Source organism: Seriola aureovittata, chromosome 22, assembly GCF_021018895.1.
Source record: "Seriola aureovittata isolate HTS-2021-v1 ecotype China chromosome 22, ASM2101889v1, whole genome shotgun sequence".
Classification (NCBI taxonomy): domain Eukaryota; kingdom Metazoa; phylum Chordata; class Actinopteri; order Carangiformes; family Carangidae; genus Seriola; species Seriola aureovittata.
The window spans coordinates 13959009-13981588 of record NC_079385.1 but is presented as its reverse complement, the minus strand read 5'-3'; the positions used below and the strand labels follow the sequence as shown (position 1 = coordinate 13981588).

At 40.8% G+C, this 22580-nt stretch overlaps 1 protein-coding gene across 1 annotated transcript; it reads right to left on the bottom strand.

Moving 5' to 3' along the window:
- Positions 1-1403: 1403 nt before the first annotated feature.
- Positions 1404-21902, bottom strand: hgfa (hepatocyte growth factor a). The gene is made up of 18 exons (XM_056367850.1): positions 21734-21902; positions 17808-17970; positions 17544-17656; positions 16772-16886; positions 13184-13326; positions 12925-13045; positions 12628-12746; positions 10324-10495; positions 10016-10149; positions 9213-9306; positions 7919-8058; positions 6289-6321; positions 5942-6050; positions 5774-5848; positions 4752-4889; positions 4476-4582; positions 4226-4359; positions 1404-3974 (listed from the first exon to the last, which is right to left on the bottom strand). The coding sequence occupies exons 1-18, from the start codon at positions 21795-21797 to the stop codon at positions 3798-3800; spliced, it is 2151 nt and encodes a 716-aa protein (XP_056223825.1). The 5' UTR covers positions 21798-21902; the 3' UTR covers positions 1404-3797.
- Positions 21903-22580: the final 678 nt, after the last annotated feature.

The window sequence follows — 22580 nt, the reverse complement described above, 5'->3', positions numbered from 1 at the left end:
TCAGAAGGCAAACAGCTTGGTCAGCAGCACGGAAGTGGCCTACTGGCAAAATTACCTGAAGCCACATAGGTAGATTACACCTCCACATGTGTGTTCCTATGTAAATCATCTGTGAGCCTTCTGAAGTGCTTTAATTACATTAATGAAACAGGATATATCACTGATAGTGGTCGTGGTTACCAATGTTACCAATGGTGGTAGAAAATTACTAAGTAGTAGTAGAAGTAGTAATATTGAAGTACTGCTATACTTATGTAAAGTCTTTGAGTGGATGCATTTTACTGGAGTTTTCACATGCAAATGTAGGTTTTTACTCCACTACATTTATTTGACAGCAACAGGTACCACTTACTTTACAGATTAGGATTTTACATTAAAAAATCCTATGATTAGTTAATAAAATACAATAAATTTTTGTGTGGATTGTATCCATTATAAACCAGTGGTTCCCAGCCTTTTTGGTTTTAATCCCTGACAAAAAAAAAGCAGTGTCTAATTGGGTCCACTTGTCTGTTAGCAGTTACATTAAAAAATGATTAAAGTTTTGTCATGGTTTCATAACTATTCAGGGCTCAAAATGGGAAAATGATCTAATATTTCACAATATAGCTGATTAGAAAAAATACACAAAAAGTGAATACAGATTTGTCTTGCAGAACTTTTTTTTCCCTTCTTTTATAATGATCATCTCACGACCCTTGTGACCTTTTGGAGGAGGAGGACCCCTAAAATGGGAACGACTGGACCAAACCAGCTCCAGATTGACCCACTACAACAGTAAAATGTTGCTGACACATTTATGCATCAGTCTGACGGATCTAATAATATCATATATTACAATATATCACTCACAAGGGACATTTTTCTCCAGAATTAGTACTTCTGACACTTTATGGACATTTTACTAATGATACTTATGTAGGAGTTAGAGTGCAGGACTTTTACCTGAACTGTAATATTTCTGCTTCCAATGACAAAAAACTGTTTTTATCTCAATATAATAATTTGACACAAGCATTAATCTTACATTTGGAGCATTAACTATATCTTATCTCACGTTGAGCAACCAAAAGTTTCAGAGTTGCTGAAAAGATTATCCGAGTTCAACTGTATATCACTTAAGCCTGGGATGTCCAAATCTGTTATCCAAATGTTTCTTACGACATGTTGATATTTATGCTCTTCAGTGGTTCTATGGTTAACCTCTACTGCTTTCAACAACTTAAGAATATTTATCATACACTAGAATCTGTAGCTCGGAGTGATTTTGGGAGTAAACTGCCAAAAACTGGCTAAACAGTTTCTGAGTGTGTTGCAGGCATCATCCTTACACTATATTACACTAGGGAAAATGTCAAGAGAAAGGACCAGAGGTACAGGACATGACGACATGTGATGTCAAGTAGTTTATTAAAATAGGAATAATACAAAGGCTACAAAATTCAGAAAAGGTCATATAAACAAACTCACTAACACAAAATAGCAGCTGTTACATTTAAAGTTTACATTATACAAATATATAAACAGAATGATCATGAAGTAAAAATACTCAAGTATGATATTTACAAAAATTACAAATTGTCATTTACAGGCTATTTACATTAAGGTAAATTAAATAACAGTTACAACTCCATAAGAGCATGGTTGACAAGAAAACAGATCAATTTACAACACAGTTACATGATCTACCACATAAGTAAGAATATTTGGCGTTTGGTTTCATCTGTGTAATCAGTCAGTCGTCTGCAATGAAGCTTCCTTCCTTTAAATCGCTGCTTCATAGACCTTCACCTTGGCTGTAACCTGCGCGAGGCGATTAGATGATAGTTGGATATTGTTAATGTATGTACCATTTTCCATGTGATCTTCAGAACAGTCATCTTGGAGCTGAGAAGAGAATTTCACGCTCTAATTCTCTAGTAATGGCCACGCAAACAGGGCGCCACTAAAATACACTGCTGTCAGTGAATGGGAATCGCAGGGCCACAGGATCATCATTTATAATCTGACTATCTGCCTCATCGGAAGTTTTTCCCAGTTTAAGTACCAAAAGTGACCAACAGGAAGCCACGGATTTCATATCACCTGTAGTGGTTTGTTCCTTATTGAGTGGGCTTCATCGTAGCTAAAATAATTGTGCCTGAACTTGTGGTTTTTTCTTTGTTTTTTAAATAAACACATTCTTTTGCATCTTTGACTGTTTTTTTGTGTTTGTGTGTAAATTCCTGTTCAACTTTCACTTCCTTTTAAATGGTCCCCAAATAAACAAGCTTCAAATTTACCCCCGAGTAGAACAACACAAACTTAACATGATAGAAGCGACCTAAATTTAAGAAGTTTGACTGTCCGTGACATATTATTTTATGTTTCTGTGGCTTTCACCTGGGGGTCAAACATGCACCCAGTCATTACGGGGTATTTAATTACTCTCAGAAGAAACAAAAACCAGGTACAACATCCAAATCTGGACTTTTCTGCAATGTCTTCTGCTAATTAAAAACAATAAATATAACTAACTACTGCTCACAAACTACCAGTCTCTTTAAATATTAAACATAATCAGAGGCAGGATGAAGCCAATCTGATATTACCAAGTGAACCAAAAATATTCCAGATCTATAAGACCTATAAAATCTTACAGCACGGCAGAAACATACTCAATAAATCTGCAGTTATGTACATAAGGAGTCACTTTCCATGAAATAAAAAAAAAGTATAAAATATCCTACTGACCACACACAGCCCACCAGGGGCCACAGTTCCCTCCAAACTGGAGACCAAATAACCATGTTATATTTGGCATGGCTCTTCTCTCTCTCATGCTTCAAATATTAGCATAAGATTTGGAGCAGTTCGCTCAGTCCTACTTAGACCCTCTCACGGGGAAACTAACAGTTACAGCTAACTGGGGAAAAGGTAGTCCAGCTACTGCACACAATTAGCACTGAATGGTTTGCCAAGGCTGCTGCAGTCAGCTTTTCGAGCAGCAATAGTGTATTTTATATACTTAACCAATGGTATCTCTGAAACCAATTACAGGTTTTCTCATTGAGACTTTAGTGTCTTTAATACTGATTTTAAAATTACTTTTTCATCCTTATATTTTCTTTCTTTTTGGTCTGACCATAGTTTTGTTTGTTGGATATTTTTAGTTATTGTGATATTTGTTAGGTATCCTATAACTTAGTATATGTGTTGACATTATGGAACACCATTTCTGTCCATCCACATCACTTGTGTTGGAGGTAAATGACATTTTGCAGTCCAGCTCAACACATTTCAAAAAAAAAAGAAAGAAATCCCAGAGTCACAAAAGGCTACCTTGAGTGGTATCCAACAGGGATCTAGGTTCAGTCCACATTCAAGTATATTCCAGGAGATAATACTGAGTCACAGGTGTCATTCTCATTATCTTTGCTTGCATGGCTTCAGAAATTCTGAACATGTCAAAATACAATTAGTACGCCGTCCATGTGCCCGGGACTTTGGTTGTAAAAATGGTATTAAGGCTAACAACCTGCAGGTCTTTATCTGCAAAGTGGAAGAATTGGTGGGATTCCATTTTATTATATCCAGTCTTCAACCACTAGTCTCTGTCCTCTCCGCGAAATGACAAATTCAGCCACAAAATCCCAAAAAGGCCACTTTCCATAAGGCGATTTTCCGAATTTCTCCCCTGTGGTCCATGCTGGAGAGGTCATGGAGAGGTCTTGGAATTTTCTGGCCCGCAGTCGCCCCTCTCTCCTCGCAGGCTGTGGTGCAGCCCTGCATGGAGCTGATTTTCACACCGCAATATCTTAGTTCCTCTCCAAACTGGGGTAAAGTTTGAACACTTTATATATCCACTCTGAGTAGAAAGCAACGTTGACAAAAAGTGCGGGCTGCGATGAGGCACATTTTGTCCTTTGGATGCTCACACCGATGATGACTTTGCGCTCATGTTCCTGGCAGACCAATGGACCTCCATTGTCTTTCTGCAAGACGGCACATTAAAATTGATTATACTCCACTGTACATGTTCAAACTCAACCAAATTCCAAATGACGGAAAAAATTGTTAACCATTTTCATTGGGACTATTTCTTCAGCAGAAAGTAGTTCCAAGGAAAATTAGATACCTAGCCATGCCATGGTATTTGTTATTTGGGTGAATGACCTTTTGAATACTCAACATTGATGTTGTATTCATCTGTTTCATGATATAAACATTGATTTGTTACACTTACATCACATACACCTTCTCCTCTATTGCCACCGGCACATATTCTGCTCTCCCCAGCATCCCCTTTGATTTGTGAGCACATGTCATTGTTGACCATAGGCATCGTTACAGTGTTCAGTGCCTCATCATATCCTGTGTCTGAAGAGAGAAGAAAAACACAAACCAGTGAGTTTAATGGGTTAAACATACGCATTTTGTTTGAATAATGGTTGAAATGGAAGGGGGCATGGCATATTGGTGAAAGAAGGCAGTACCTTTGGTTTCCCCCCATCCATACATGGTGCAGTTGGTGCCTTCGGTGATGTGACAGTCTTTTACAGGAAGATGGATAGTGGAGGCACCCTCCGACACAGGCGCAGGACTAGAACATACGTAACAGTAGATCACGTATAGTCACTTAACATGCTGTATGCAGCCATCACAGAATGAAACGAGGTCTTTCATGCATTTAGAGTGCCAGAGTTAACCAAAATGGCTTGGCTTAGGATCTTAAACATCAGTGGAAACCGTCCGTTTGGATGACAACTTACTCTGCTAATTTCAGCATAACCAGGTTGGATCCTTCTGGGCCACAAATCAGGCGAGAGATGCGTAGTCTCGGGTGGCTTGAGGACTCATTGAGGTGTCGTAGACCAACCTGCACACTGTAATCCCTGAGATCTGGAACGCTGAAGACCACAAAGGCCAGTGTCAGATAGAAACCTACAGTACTGGTGACTTGATGATTTCACTGGCCAGTGATTCAACTACTTTGATTAGGTTGAGTGATCCATTAAGGAACCATAGAGAACATGAGCCTTACATAGATCTACAGTGGTCTTACTTTTAAATATTGCCAAGACAATGCAGTAATCTGTGTTATTGTACTGCATGTGGTCAGTTTAACTATTTACGAAATGTCTCAATATATACAACAATTTTAAACACAAAATTCGAAGGAACTTTTCGGAATTTGCCAATTTGCAAGTTGTTCAAAAAAATAAATATGATATTGGCAATTTAAATATTAAAAGTAATATTTTTTTATAACAATCCTTTGCATAAACTTTCAAGGCACAAAAGCAAGAAAAAAGGCAATGTTTCAGACAAACTGTGACCCACTCCACAGCACACACTGCAGCTACAAGTATCGGCTAAAAGCTGCTGATCTACACCATATGTAATACTTACAATACTGTACATTACTACAGAGATAGGGAGGTTTTCATTAAAGCCACCGCTGCAGATGACAGAGATACTATGTGCACAGTATATGAGTGGCTCTGACAACTGCAGAAGTTAAACAGATCTCCAGTCCAAACTATTTTGTTCTACATCTCAGGTCAGACCTGTCTGGGAGGGGGTAAGTCTTAGTAAACATAATCCAGCTTGCATCTTCACTTTAAACAATTTTGCAAGAAGCATGATTGACAGATATGTAAATAGAGAGTAAATACACCAGGTAAATGAGAAAAGGATTTTTGGTGAAGGTGAGGTCAGAAATAGAATAAAAGCGATGGGGGGTGGGTTGGGGGGGGGGGGCTACTAGGAGTATCAGAGGATGGAGTATTACCAGGAGGTGAAGCACTGTTGGTCTGTCAAAACCCAGTCTTCTCTGATCAGTGAGCCACCACACAAATGAACCTTCCTAAGAAAATTTAAGAGGACAGTTTTATTCATTACAGAAGGTAGCATAAAGAGGGATTAAGCAGATTCTGTAAAAACATGTAAAATAACTCACTCTCTTTGGATGCTTACAACCCAGCCACCATCGGTACCTCGCACTTGATGTCCTCCAACTATTCTGGTGTTTATATGCACGAAGCATGATATCTTGGGTCTGGTCAGAGCTAAACAAGGAGACATTTTTGATACTGTATGTTAGATGAATGTATTATTTGCATTTCAATTGGAAAAGATTTATTAAAACTTCAAAAGACAACCATAAAATATGATTTGTTTAGTTAGGTAAATGACAACAGACGGATTTCATGTAAAGAGTTAAAAGAAAAGGGACGAGATTAGAGATAAGAAGAGGAGGAAGAGGACTAGACTGGTAAAAGCCAGATAAGCAAAAATGATACTCACTGTTTGGCTGAGGAGCCACTGTAGCTGATTCACCTGATAGAAGTAAAAGAAAAGCACACCAGTAAGAAGAGACGCCACAGCAGCGGAAATAATTCAGACCTCTGACCATACATTGACACAAAAAGCATGAAACCTCATTGAAAAAAGACACCTTTCTTTACTTTATAGAGACTTAACTCAGAATCTGAATCATTGTTGGAGGCTATATCAGTTAGCAACCGCAGAGAATAAATTTGCTCAAGACCTCAGAAACTTCATGGAAGACATGTTTTACATTATGGAAATTATTGTGCAGGCATTCAAAAGGGGCTCTTCAATGCGACCCGATTGAAACCAGCCAAAGAAAATGTTGGGTCCAGCTGCTTGAGTATGTGTTTTCTCAAATAAAAGGATGGCAGCAGTGACCTGCATCTGTTTGCTGTTTGAACATCATGTATTCTCTCTGCCAATTGGACAAAACCACAGCTAACACATTACGTAAGCCACCAGCAAAACTGCATAAAATAAAAGTTATGACATATTATTTGGCTTTGATAAAGTCTACAAAGCTAAATCACTTGTGTTATTTCATTGTACTTCACTCATACACCAACACTGTCTTCTTCTATATACTAAATGTTAATGCATGCTCTTTCAGAGGTGCTGTTTGGACAGTCTGAAAGGCTCATGCAATATCTACTCTGTGTATACCTGGAGGATTAAAGGAGTCAGGAGGCTTGATCAGGACAAAATCATCCCGGGGTGACACAGGAATAACTTCCTCAAGTGTAAATATAATTAAACATGGGGACAGTTTAGGAGGTTATTTTATTCTGAATGTTTACAGGAAGCAGAAGAAGCATTAGCTTCCAGAAGTGCTATTAGTTTCTTTTCAAGACTTTCTCCTGACGTGCCACACATCCTGATACACATTCCCCATTGTTCATGGGCTTAAGACAAGCAGTCTTAATGTCTGAGGACATGTAAAATACAAGCCTACAAAGGCTTTTTTAAAAGCAAATTAAATTAAACACACACCAGGAAATCTGGCAAACTGTTTGCTACTTTTTAAGGCAACATTTTATGTTCTGTAGCCTGGTAATTTCTCACTTGTACCAACAAACACTTAAAAACACATTTTCACATCAAACTTCAAGCTCTAACTTCGAAGGCTTATTTGCTTTTTTGCTGAGAGTTAGGTGAGAAGATCATGTCGTGGCATCAGTTAGCTTAGCTTAGCACAAAGACTGGAAACAAAGGGTAACAGCCAGCTTGGCCCTGTCCAACGTAAGAAAATCCATGTACCTGCACTTTTAAAGTTCACTAATAAGCCTGTTATGTCTTGTTTGTTAAATCTATACCAACATTGTGATTTTACAGGTATGTTGAGTCTTTATGCTAACCTAAGCTAATCAGCCTATTTACCATACAGACATGAGAACAGCATCCATTTCCTTATCAACCTCTCAGCAAGAAAGCAAATAATGTTAAACTACTTCTTTAAGGGTCTGCTAAATAGATCACTAAAAATTGTACTATACAGCATGTGCATCATTTACAGCCTGCTAATATTTATGGCTGACATAAAACAGATGTATCTACTGTTACAGAGATATACATTAGAGCAGTCAAGGTTATTTAAGCCACTCACAGTGCTTCAGTTTGCAGTAGTCCCAGGCCAAGCGGTTATTTGGATTGGTGTAACACCAGGGGCCATGCTTGTCCCGGTCTGGGTTCCGGCAGTAGTTCTTCTCCAGCCCTACATGGGATACTGTAGAGTGAGAATCCCCACTGTAAAACACACAAATACAGATTCTCATATTCCATTTGTTATTTTGCACACAGTGTATCAGAACTAACACTGGTCTTTGTCTCATTTAGATTCATACACACTCTCAGACTCACACAAACACACAAGTATGTGCATACATGGAGTAGCACACAGACTGATATGCACATACAGTACATACACACTGTAAGTTACCATGGTATGCCTGGAAAGTCTGACTCTTGCTTTCCTATAGTGCAATGAATCCTCTGCATTCGCTGCATTCAGCCCGTAGAAGGAGAGAGTTTTGTGAGAGAGTGCTCATGGGAGTATGAAAGTATGCACTCTAAGCATTCAGCAGGGCTCAGACCAGTAGGAGCCACATCCTCTATGGAACAACTTGGTTGTGGTCCCGATTTGTAGGAATTCACATCTAATCGTGTGTCTCTTTGCAGCGTTCCACTTGGCTCTTAAACATAATCTTCTACGATACCCCAAATATCCCTAAGCAATTACTGGGTAAAAATAATGCAAAGTGATAGACAACAATTTGTCAGGAGGTGAAGATAATTCCACTTCCCAGGAGAATGTTAAACAAGCTGCAGCTCTCAGCAGTTTTTCCTGGGATGACCCTTAACCTTGAGCAGGGTAGACTCACTGGCTGCAGTCTACGCAAGGGAGCTGATTGGCTTTGATCTACCTTCTTCAGAAAGCACTTCCTGGGGTCAGGGGTCAGCTCTGGAACATGTCCATCTGTCTGTGCCATTTTGGCTTTTAAAATTCCTATAAATTAAGTAATTCCAACAGCTTGACTTCAGCACGAAGCAACAACCCTGTAGTGGGCAACCTCTCTGTCAAGATGGGTCACTTGGAGAGCACCCCGGGGTTTCCTCTCGTCAGTTAGATGAATAATAATTGGGCCTCGTATTGACCCCTGAGGAACCCCTGATTTCCTCTCACTGTTTGTTTTCACTGCTTGACTTCATTCATATGAAAGGGATTTTCACAAGGCAATAGGAGGAAAAGTTGTCAACAAACACTCATCAACTGAGCTGAAAAGAATGTCAGCCTCTCTAGGAAACATTTCCAGTGATTCTTAGCACAGCTGACGTTTGGCTGGGAGTTAGCAGGAGGAGACACACAACTAATTTATAGGCAGAATAAATGAGTTTCCTACCTGTTTATATGATGTGACCAGTCTGCGCAGGGAATCCCAGAACGAGTTATGGATAAAGTTCCCCGGTATGTCTGTCCGATGTCTTCGTAACACTCTGAGGAAAAACAGGATAAATTTATTTCAGACCCCCTTGTTAAATATTCCCAGGAGCGCATAGAATTACTGAACCCAGCAATTTCTGAAACACCTTTAGCGAGCAAATTCAGAAATGCACAGTCATGCATGTAAGAGACAAAGAAGAGATTTCTCTTTGTGGTTTGAATCAATTTAATAATCAACGGCCCCAGTTCTCAAATGTAATAGAAAATTTAGACCTCACTATGTCTTTGCTTAAACAGAATCAGAGGAGGGCCTTTAGTAACTAACTGACTGGCCACTTTGTGACATGTGTGGTCTTCTGAAATGTGAAGCAGAGAAACATGGGAAATGACAGTGAGGAATATTGCCAAAGTCTGGTTCTTCCATGAAATGGAATTCATTGGGCAGCACGCTGCCAAGTGGCCCAGTCCTACGGGAGCAATTCAGAAAGTGTCTGTGTAATTTCACTTCACAAAAACATGACTTTTCAAGCATCTGTACTTCAGTATTTCACATTATTTAAAACATAACTTGCATAGTAATTTACTCAATATTTATCATTCTTTTGAAGTTTGGAACTGAGAAAAGGCTAAGTAGCCTTAAAGGAATAGTTTGACATTTTAGGAAATATAGCTTTTTTTTCATCTTCATCAAGAAAACAGATAAGCATATTACCCAAAAATGTGAAGCTGTTCCTTTAAAATTCTAGTTGTACAATAATTTACCTATTTTTTGTGTGGCCTCAGCATCACACCTGGGGATGTGGGTGCAGTTGGCTATCCTCTGATTAGGGTCTGTAGTGAAGCACCATGGGTAATCTGCACCATCAGGATTACGACAGTAGTTCTCTCTCAGGTCTCTGTAACACACACACAAACTACAATTTAAATGATGGTGCTGATGACTGTAATTTTTTTACAGCAAAGCTATCAATTTGTAGTTTCACTTTCATCACTTTCAAAATGAACAAATCACCTCCTTGACACAGCAGAGAGAACTGAACCCAAGCTGCCATGAAACAAGCATTACTCACTTGCATTTGAAGTTCTGAGGAAGAAATGAGTGGTTATGGGGGAACTGAGAGTCCCAGCGCTGACATGTCACGCCCTCAGGAGTGACATTCATTGTGCCTCGGTAATCGGTGCCCTTCCCCTGGACACAGGATGTTGTTACATTGACATCTGCGTCCTCACTGGAGTCTGATTCTAGCAAAGAAAGAAAAACACATAGAAACTGTAACTGTGAGTGTAGGCATGAGACAGAAGGCAAAGAAAAACTTGCAAAAGAGAGTGAGATGCAAAAACTGAAGGTAGAAAGAAGGGAGGGAGAGAAGGAGGGAGATATTAATCCTCAGAAGAATGTGTCATGTTTAACCTAGAGACAGATGATCAAAAACAGTAGCACCCCCCCACCCCCATCCCCTCCTAGTCTCAACTGCGATAGGAACCTTTCTGTGTATTCATAACACTGGTGCCCCACATTCTTGCACGTAGGGACATCCACAACAATATGCAGTTATTTAACTTGCTGACGGCACAAAATGTCACAGCTTGTTGGAAGAAAAACATAATTTCTATACATACACCATTAAACATAAAATTTTGTTTCTGGCGAATTTGTTTATTGCACCAAAGATATCACATCCAAGCCAGTCTGTCCGGGGCAACTTTATCCACCGGAAAACTATTCCAAACATCTTCAGATGGAATTCTGCTTTTCAGCAGAGCAGGAATAGCAGCACATAGGGAGCGACTTCTCCCCTCCAGATTTCTGTCTCTGTTTCTTTAGCCTTTGACAAATGAGATTGGAGAAGATGGAGGAGGAAAGGGAATGTTTTGAGGCAGAAAGGAGAAGGCGGGTGGAAAAGAGGGATTCTTTAGCTTGATGTAATGCATGCCAGTGTCTGTGTGCACTGTGTAGTACAGGTCAGTGGTTTTTATCTTTCTGAGGGCAGGCATTGAGGGATACACACATCTGGACAAATGCAGATCCTCCGCCCTGGCTGTAAATCATAACATGTACTGTAAAGTACATGTGTGTATGTGTCTGACAGAGACAAAGAGGGATGCTCTGTGTGTTTGTGGGTGAGCATGTGGGAATATTTCAATGTGAAAAAATGAACAAATTCTCCAAAGGTGTGACCTCTTTGGCATCCGTTCTTCTTCTTCTCTTTCCTCTGTCTTTTAAATTATCTATGAAGGCAAAAGTTATCTACACTACAACTCTGTCAGATGCTGCCTGATGTGAGAGGGGTCAAGTGAAGTTACATTATTTTTGCCCTCATCACACTCAAAAACCTTACAATATCAAACACATTGGAGGTGCAACTGATGATTATTCTCATTATTGATTAATGTATAGATTGTTTTTATGATTAACCAAGTATTTGTTCAGTCACCGTCTCAATCGTTCCAATTCGACAATAATATTCTAATCAGTGACAAATGAAAGGAAAACCCAACATAAAGTTTCTTAGTAAGGAACCGAACAGTTTCACTCTCCTTCGCATCCATCCTACAAGTCTCTGAACTCCAGAGCACCAGATATTCTCTAATTTGGTGTTTTGATGTTTGGTGGTGAGTGTCTTCTGACACACCAGTCCAAAATCTCACAGAAGTCTTCAGTTGTGTTTTCATGCTCATCACACCATTCATTGACCCCCTGAGCCCTGCATGGAGCCATCTGCAACTGTTTTGTTCTTCACACATTTGTCCCTTGTCTATATCTGTCGTGATTTTAAAAGCCAATGTTCACACAACTAAAATAACTATTAGGCCTTCCAGTGGCTGTGTGAGGCCTCACAGCATAGTAGCCTCTATTGTAATCCTCCACTTCATAGCCCCTTGTCATCTGTGAGTGGTCTCTCTGAAGTCAGACTCTCCCATTTACAAACAACCTATTTACTCTTCCTTGTTGAGGTAGGAGGATTTCAGGCCAAGCACCACATGAAACACCCAGCCGAGTAAACAAAAGTCTTATGAGACTCTGCAGGGGAGAAGAGGGAGCTTTTTTCCTCAGCTGACCGCAAGTACCCCAAAACCACAAAAGTCCTGTATGTAACAAACCCCCTGGTGCGCTCAAACCACTTTTCGGCAGTACCGAACTGGCATCTGCCTGTCCAAAAACCAAGTCCACTTTTGAATCTCACAATGGATTCCTAACTGTGTGATACAAACTGTTATAAAGTTGTGAGGGTACTAGACTTTGAGAAATACAATAAACATAAGAGTCATGAATCAGAGTATAACAATAATTTAGCCTTCTGCTGATTTGTTAAAGACTCTGTCCACAAAGCCCAAGCCCCAGATTTGAGTATACAGAGTACATAGATCCGTACCACACACAGTGATGTTGCAGTACTCCCATGGAGTTTTGGGGTCCATGGTGTGGCACCAGGGACGGAGACGGTTATCCGGGTTTCGGCAGTAGTTGTCTTTTAAATCTTTGTCCCGATACCTGAGAGAGGAAACAGAGAGGGAAGAAAAAATTAGGAGGGAGAGAAGTAAGTCATAACAACTGGTGAGGTCTACCTCTCTCGAGTATTAGCGTCATTTATGTAAGCATCTGTCATGGGGTGTGTGCTGGTGTTGTCCGTGAGAAAGGTTAGCATGTCATTATCGGCTTTGCAGCTTACTTTTTGGGCTGGAAGTGGTGTTTGTGAGGCCTTGCTGAGTCCCATCGCTGGCACTCCTTGCCGCTCTCTGTATGGTCCATTTTGCCCCAGTAATCCTCCCCATTACACGTCACACAGACTTCTGTCAACAAAGAAACAACATTTATCGAAATCTTCTTTCAGCTAGTAATGAAAGCAAACAAAAGCTTCTTTCTAACATAAGCCTGAGTTAATCTGACTGAATCTTATTGTCCGGTAATAATGTTTTGGATGGTCTTACCCTCTGAACACTGTGGTACGCCACACTCCTCAGCTCGTACGTTGGGGTCTGTGGTGTAGCACCACGGACCACCAGGATCGTTGTTGGGATTCCGACAGAAGTTCTCCCTCAGGTCTTGCGTTGGGTACCTATCAGGATAAAACCTACAATGGAGTAGACACATTTATTGAAAGTGTTAACTGATACTGTAAGCTGTATAAATAAATGTTAGGGAGTACTTGCACACTTGGCTGCTCCAGTAGTATATACAGTACCTGCCTGCTGGTGCTCTCAGTAACAAACCAAATAAATTCAAAAGGCATTTACATTAACATGTAAGTTTCAATCTGTGAAATCGTGGCACTTTCAATGTGACCGGGTTACATTTTAAAACCTGGAATGACCGGTCATAGCAATCGTATGCAAAGTAAGACAATATGTTTCTCCTCTCCAGATTTGGACCTTTTGCATGATCGCCTTACTGATTCCTACCATATCCCAGCTCCCTCATGTGTGTCTGTCACAGCACAGTGACCACCAACAGCACAGAACAATGCTACGAACCACTTGGAGCAGCCCAAGCAGGTCATTTACTGGCAGCCTTTGAACACGTTTAAACTTAATCCCTCTCTGTCAACTGCTACATCATGTCAGTGTGAACGAGCAACTGTGAGACTGTAAGAAAATGAATCTGGCTAGTCCAAACATATGGGATGGAACAATGGGGAGTGGCATGGGATCCCCGTACTAAATGGACGTTGTGTGAAATTCGTCTTCTGTCAGCGCAGGATGATGAAAAGCTGGCATGTCAGCACCCCCTGATCCATGCCGACCACATTCCCCCCTCCCACCCAGGGAGACACAGAGGGAGGACAGGAGAAAAAGTTTTGGGCACAGGGGAAAGGTGAAAAGAAACAAGTGACTTAAGTGTTTAGAAAAGAAAAAGAGAGCAAAAAGTTGGGAGCTAAGTGTTTAACTGATGATGTAAAAAGAAAAAAAACATGTGCAGGATAAGAAAAAAGACACGAAAAAGGAACCAGAGTCCACCCTCCCTTCAGCAGCTTGTCTGAACAGTCTACCCCAGGCAATGACTCTTTTCTTGGGAGAGTCTGCTCTGTTCTCCCCTCTGTGCCCTGGGGCTTACGCAAGGCTTCAACACTAATGCACAACATCATTCAACCCAGAAGTAGAAGAAATCTCAGGCCTTAGCCAAAAAGAAAGAGTGCAAAGAAGAAAGAGGAGGAAGTTCTTCTAACCATATAGTAATACCTAGTGTCAAAATATTACAGGGTTAAGTTTAACACCAATATTTCACTTATGCATTTAACTAAAACAAAACACTTGTTCCCCTCCAAAAGCAGCACTCTGCCAAGCGCCAAAACTCACATCTGTTGTGTGTAACTCACAAGCTCAATATATTTCTATCATACTACAGTATCCTTAATTTATAAATGGAATTACAAGGTTCCTCACGTCACAAAAAAAACGCTGCATCTGGTGAGAGTCCGTAAAAGGCCGTGGCATGGGAGCAAGTTAACCATAATGATGTTGTGCTAACAGATGTTGGCCAGTTATTCATCTCCTTGCCAAAGTCTGCTCCCATCGGAGCGCAGGCAGACACTGTGCACACATGCTTCGCTCTGTGGGCCGGCTACACATATTGGCTAGATTTTGGAGATCACTAAAGATGAAATCTAGACCTGAAGTAACCGCTGCAAAATGTCTCGCAACATGCACCTGGTGATTGTGGAACAAACACGGTCATACTTCAGTGCTACAGCATCCAAAGGAATAAAGTACTCAGAGATTAACGCAACACATAAATAAGGATTTTTGGAAGAAGGGAGCGACAACTGAAGTGTCCTGAAAGGAATAGTTTTGGGAAGTACACTGATTCACTTTCTTGTTAAAAATTAGCTTTGAAGATCAATAATGCTCCAATTTTGTCTGTTAAATATGAAGCTACAGCCGGGAGACAGTTAGCTTAGTTAAGTTTAGCTAAATTTAGCTCAGAGGAACAGCAAGTTTAGTAAGTGTGGTCAGCGGTTTCCCACTGTTTCCAGTCTTTCTGCTAAGCTAAACTAACTGGCTGTTGGAGGAAGCATCAAACTTACAGACATGACATTCTTCTTTAACTCTTGGCAAGAAAGCAAATGAGATTTTTTTTTCTTTTCCAAAATGTCTACCTTCTCCTTTAAGCAAAACATTAATTCCAAGCTGCAGGGGTGTGTTTCTGAAGCTAAGTGCGCTAACAGACCTCCCAGTGGAAACTCATAGAAAAATAAATGAATGTCTCTATGGGGATAAATAAATGACTATGTATTATTAATAATATGAAAAGAAATTTTCCATTCCATTCCTTTCTCCACACTTGGCTTCACATCAATACACATTTCTCTCAGAGCCTCGGTTGAAACACTAAATATAGACAACAGGTGGAAGTCCCATTCCTGGAAGGGAACCTCCTGAGAAATCACCCCTGCCCCACGGTGATCGGTCAAGCGTGAAAATAATAGTTACCTGAAACTCAAATGGTGCGTGGTTCATTATGGTGGTAATTCTCACACAGCGGGACAGTCCCGTGTTAGGTAACCCCACGGTGGCACTAAATCTCCCTTAAGTAAAGCTCCCTTTGACCCTTTTGGAAAGTTAAAAGTTGTTGACAAGCCAGGGCAATGTTGCCGGTCGGACGCTACATTTACCTTGTGGGAAGGAGACTGAGACCATGTGTCAAATAAACAATGACGAAGGACTCCTAATGTGAAGAAGTGCTTCTGGAAAGGGAAGGGAGGAGAAGAGAAGATGGGGACCAACACTGCAACATGTTTTAATTGTTGGAGATCGCTGCACTTGTATTTTCTCTCAGTGTGTCAGTGGCTTTGTGTGCTCAGCTGGACAACAGACAGAACATGACTTCAGTCTATAAATTTTTGCACTTTCCTTCTTTCATTCTACCTCCCCTCTGTACTTCTTCAAACTCTATTACTTTGTCTCTCAACCCCCCTCCCCATCACAGTTAAAATATCTTGTAACTAATGAGCACCACTAATGAGATGCTGGCACAGAACCATCTTTTCAAAGTCACTGATCTTGCCTCTCTTGTAGCAGTGGAAACTTTGGGATACACCTGATGGCCTACAGTGCAGCAAAAAAAACAAAAAACCCAGCCTCATCAGCTAGGTCATCCCAGCATGTGTTGAAAGAAATCTGACTTAACCCTGGATAAACGTTCAACTGTCTCAGAGCCTCCACCTTCCCTTAACCCCCGAGGTGCAAGGAGATGATCTGGACATCAGTAAATCAGCTGCTGGGGCCTGTTTAATATCAGACACAGACAAATAGAGAAGGAGCATCCAGGAAGGTGGCGAAAGCCTAAAGATTAGAGATGACTGGCTTCGATGGCTGCAGGAATGTGGCCAGGGGAAATGAGCAATTAACACCTTCTCCTCCCTAAAAACAACAACTGGCGTGCTGCCGAGCAAGGCACTGAACGCTCAAGGTGATAAGTGAGTGTTTGTGAGCATCCCTGCCCTCATGAACAGCGCCACGTTCCCACATAAAAATGCACTTTTTATTGACTTATTCGGTTGAAGAGGAGAGAGGACTTACGTGTGCTCATTGATGTTATTATCTGACCAAGCCTGGCAAGTGATGTTTGACTTCGTCCAAGACCTCCTCCCTCTGTAGTTGTCCTTGGTGCCGATGATACACTCCCTTATATAATCTAAGCAAGGGGAAAGGCATAAAAAGCATTTGAAAACATTCATTCATGTTTTCACTTTGATACAAACTGTCCCTGTGTACTCTTTGTGTGCCACTTTTCACAGTGTTTCAGCCATTTAAAGTTGATTTGCTCTCGCTGCCCTGAGCACCTGGAATATATTTTCCCATGTATGGTCAATAAGACTTTTTGCAGCATGTGTTTTAGTATGTCCCAGCTTGTGTGTTATTCCCAAAACAGACAACTCCCTGAAGTTCATTAAATGTCACAGGGGGGAGTTTCAGTAAATTTTGCAGTAAATTCTAAAGTGCTAGATTCCACAGCCTGCGCTTGAGAAAATCTTTGCGCTCCGACTGTAAACAATGAATTTTTTTGTTTACACACCACTTAAGTCTGCGGCATGTTTATGCGTGCGACTAACCCCACTGGGGTGATTAAACAGGAGGGGTAGTGGTGGTGAAGGGGGTTGGTTGCTTTTATTGTGTCAACAGAAAAACCAAATGCCTTTAAAATCGAGGAGACGACGCAAGAGGCACAACCTGCAATCACCAGCAGAGAGCTTGCCTGTGTAAATCCCTCTCTGCACCTGAACGTTCTCATGAGAAAAACACCAGAGCTCAAACCTTAAATGACACTGCCTCTGAAAATGACGACATTCACCTTTTTTTTCATACAAAGTAAAGTTGACGTTAGCCTGCTTCTTCACACCGTGGGTGAAACGGTCAAAGGGAAGCAAGTGGCATTTCCTGTTGTGCCTTTGAAAGTTGAAAGCCCTGTAGACACACATAGGAAGTGGTTGAGAGATGACCGAATGATAAGCAACAAAAATATGTAAATATTGTGTCTCTATAAAGGAGGAGAAGAGGAGTGAGAGTGAAAAAAATAATGTGCTGGGCTTCAGAGAAAAGAGAAAGTGTAACTCACCTACAGTTGAAGTTTTTCTTGACCTTTTTGCACTTTCGGGCGCAGTGTTCCTGCGATCGACTGTTTCGTACCAAAGGGGGCTGAGGACAGTCTGTGCAAACCAGCATGTGGCCCTCAGTCTTCTCATACCTCTGTAATGACTGATGAGTCCTTCTACAGCAACCTGTGAGAGCATAAGAACACAACATAAGAACATCTATCTGCGGGTCTTGGTGCCGCCATTAGATTCACTGTTAGGCTGGAAGGATTCACCTCGTATGGGAGCGACTGTATGTTTCTGACGTGCTTAATTATACCGAAGTGGCAACAACAAATTTGAATGATCACGCCAGCCAGAGTGTGATGCTGAGGTTAACTGAACCTGAATTTAATGGATATAGCACTATATTGTCAATGTAAAGTATTTCTAACCACTTACAGTTTTCCTGTCTGTATCTACATTGTCAGCTATCAAATGAATGCAAAAAATTCTAAGAAACCATGTGGAATTTTTTCATCTCCTCTTTGGTGAAAATCATTACTCAAATACTGGAAGACATGGCCAAATGTTTCTCTGCTGCTGTCAAGGTGCTGAGGATGAAGACGAACTTGTCAAAGCAAAGAGTTTTCTCCTGGTGGTTTGACTATTGGTTTCAGGGTTCTGGCATGAAGGATGTGGAGGAAAAATGAAACACTGAACCTGGTGGTCCGCTGTCAGTGAAAGCATCTTTCAACTGCAGTTTACTTCATGCTCCATGTTTGCTGGCATGTTATTATCCGCCCTGCTGAATCACGCTGAAGCATCATTGTTCAACAAAACTGAACCCCTTAAACCTCCGCTGTTCCTCAACTCTTGAGAGAACTTTTTCTTTAGATCCTGCTTCAGTTGTAGCGGGCCAAATCGAGGTAGCAGACTAGTTTATGTGTCAGAAAAGCTGGTATGAAGTGTGTCCAGGATCAAAGCCCAGCTCAAGATGCCCCCCAGCACTCGTGCTTCAAACCAGGGAAGCTGCCTGAGAAATGCAGAGTGGGTGCTGAACTGTGAAGACAGCCAAGAGAACAGAATGATGTCCATCCAACAAGCAAACGTGCCTCAGTTGGAGATTTGATGCTCATGAAAGCATATCTCATATTTTACTACTTTCAAGAGCCAAAACTCAACTTTTTTTCAAGTTTTACTACTTCATGGCATTTGTTATACTAAAGTTTTATGTTATTGTTGATAAATTTAATGACTATTCGTGATTCCTTCAGAAACCCATTGCAATAACTTGCATTCATGACTCCTTACCAGTCATGAAAGTCTTATTAGAATCCCTGCTGTTTAACTACAGTGACATTTAGTTTCTTCCTCTTCATTTTGAGCAACATTTGTTTTTTAAGGGAACAAAACAAGAGGTGATCAGAATCCTGCGTCCTGGGAAAGCTTCAACATCTCTCATCATTTCTATTAACTAATAAAGTTTTATGTTTCAATTTTTATGTATAGTCTCTGAGCTATTGGCACCTAGCGCATACTAAAAAAACGTATAGATTTTTCCACAGAGTGTGGAAAAATGCAAAACTGTCAAAGGTGCAAAAGGACATATTATAATTCATTCTTGGCTAATTTATAGGCCTTTGTTGAGAGCCATTTCTTTGGAAGAGCGAGATCAAAAGAGAATTATACCATTGCAAAGACATAACATAATGTATAGAGCATAATGTAAGAGATCCATGTGGGTTCAAAAGCAGGACAAAACCATATTTTAAGTCTAAATCCTCTGTGATACAAATCATTCATTTTTACCTACTGGAACAAGTTAAGAGCCCATCCTTCAGTAGAATGGAGCTCTACTGTAAACGCTGGTTCTGTGGGCTACAGTAAGATCTTCAGATGCATTATGTTAGTTACAATAGTTTTTTCCGTTTATAATTAGGGGCAAGTGCGATATAAATCACACAAGAAAATCTAGTGCTACTGAGTTACAGCAACATGCTCCTGCGCCAAGATCCGACACAAGACGTTGTGTGTGTACTTAAGATATTGTAAACTGTGGAGCGTTTAGAGGCTCCTCGTGGATGAAAATGGTTTTCGGGGAGGACGTGTTATTAATGTTTGGGCTCCACTGGACCACATCTGGCACTCATCACAGTGTTGTTCCAGCCCTGATGTCTGGCCAGGCTGCTCAATTAGATTTCACTTAGTCTCTTCCTCTCCTTGCAGTCAGACTGCTGCTATCTCCAAATCCCGGGCATTTGCTGAAGTTGGAGATCATAATAAAAGGTGCTTGATGGGTGAGCATGAGGGACATGACATTTAATGAGAAGAGGCAGAGATAGCTTCGAGGAACAGTTCTGAGTTCTGAGTGGACAGGAAAGGTGAATAACCAACACTCTGACCTTCCTCAGACATTTCCACTTTGGTGCTCTTGAGCAAACAACCGAAGTGTCAGCTGGATAAGTATTTTAGTCAAGCTTTCCTGTCAAAAATGTGAAGTGAATAATCACACAGTGTATCAGTTTTAGGGAAATGCAGAGGAAAAGTTGTATTATATGAAGAACAGGAAAGTAGCAGGTTAAAGGTGTGCCTGTGTCTGGGAATTAAGCAGACATTACATCTGCTTCAGAGAGCGCAATATGTGGACCTGGGCTCAGCAGCCAGATGTTACCCCCCACCCCTCTCCCTATACACACACACACACACACACACACACACACACACACACACACACACACACACACACACACACACACACACACACACACCCCTCTTCTATCTAGCTGCCGGGACAAACGCATGAATACCACAGTCCAGGGCGCGCGTTTTACTTTCCCCAACTCCAGGGCAGTCAGGGGTCAGGGTCGGCACCCCTGGAGGTGGTAACTATGGATTCAGTGCTCTACTCAGTGACATGTCAGCGGGGCGGATGCAATAACCGGGACAGTCTTTGAAGCCACCAAACAGCTTGCGCTTTATAAAGGCGCAGCACCGGAGCTCGTTTGGATGCGTTTAAATGACGAGTGGTCGTGTGTGCGCCCCGAGCTGTGCTCCAACATTACAAGACGAGCTCTGCATCCTCTTAGTGGCTGGCGTCAGTCCAGCAGATGCACGAGTGTCTATAACCGAATTGACCATGACCTATATAAAAAGTTTACTGACAAAGCAGTAAGATCAGCAGATGTACTTCAAACCAAGCGCTTTGGCACAGGTTTGTACCGTTAGGCAGCTGGAATGGCACGGCGTGCGTCCTTATTCTGGATGATGATCATTTTTTAAATTCTTATTGAATAATGTTGCACAACACAATTCAAATACATTAATTATACTGCTCTTTAGATCCATTTGATTACTGGCAATTAGACCCAATGGCACAAATACTGGAACCTCCAGTGAAAACAATGGGTTCCTATAGAAAGTTGCAGTCTGATGAACAGCTCAGTTTTTCTCTCCATAACAGTTTCAAATGTCTGATCTTCAAAAATGTCCTCGAGCAGGTTCATTATACAGTGAATTACCACAGCAAACAGTGAGCCCAATGCAAGACAGGACCTGTGAGCAAGTTCATTCAGTGCCAATCACCGTCTCAGTCCTTTAATCAAAAACTGATTATGTTTCCATAAGAAGCTATAACTTTTTATTGTAAGCTGCTTTAAAGCAAGTCCTGATTGACAAAGTAAAAAAAAGTGAAAGAAAAAGTTTTAAAAAAGTGAAAAAAAAAGTGAAAGTTTAAAAATATGAGCAACTGGAGCGTTATTCTTTTTGTCAACTTTTGTCACTTGTTTAATTTTATTAGTTTTTATTCTTCAGTGTTAATCTCTTGATTTGTGCCTAATGTTCATTTCACTGCATAAACAGAACGCAGAAAGAAATGAAACATGTGAGATTTTAATATGACACTTATATTAATCACAATGTTCATGCAGATATTCAACATCTCTTAGAAGCGCAGCTCTTCATGTCTTACCTGTGTCCAATGTAGTGACCACAACACACACCAAAGCGTGGTAAATCCATACGTTTGTCCTCATGGTTGGGAACTTGGGAGCAGGTTAGAATCCGGATTAAAGGAGCGACAGACTCGGTGCTTGTGTGAAGTCCAGAGTGGCTGATGATCAGCACAAGACTCGCCTTCCTCTCACAGATGTCACTTTTCCAACAAACCACACGTCCTCGGTTCAACCCCCTTTTACACGAGTTTGTGCTCCTCTCTATCAGCGTGTCTCCTCACTGGTGTCAAGTCCTGAGGAATAAATTAAACAACTTCCGGTTGTTTTTTCCAAAATAAAATCGGATGTAACTAACATGCCTTATGTAATGCATTTTTCAACTATCAAAGTCTAGTGATATATTTTTCCTATTGTCAACCAAAGCCACTTAATCCCACAAACAAATATTATCTGTGTAGCCAAATTTCTCTACCATTAACCACCAGTTCTCACCCCAAAAAAGTGTGTATTAATCCACATCTAAACATAGTCCCCAACAAATACAGTCTTCTTACTAAAAACTATAGCACCAAGCTGTTTTAGGTAATTACTGAACGCCCCTTTTTTTAGTTAAATTCAAAATTTGTAAGAAATGTTTATATTTTTCCATCTTATGAATCCCAGCCTTATAGCAGCCTTATTTTCTAAGGCTTTTGGGAGCTATTCTGTTATAAACTAAACGCAAATTGTTTTACTCAAAATTCTCCCAATTATCAAAAGCATTTTGACATATCTCTATAACAAGGCAGCCTCGAGAAGCCAATAGAGATAGAATAATGTACTTGTTCTGTACACCGCCAAATTTGTGCAGCTTCAAAATGAAAC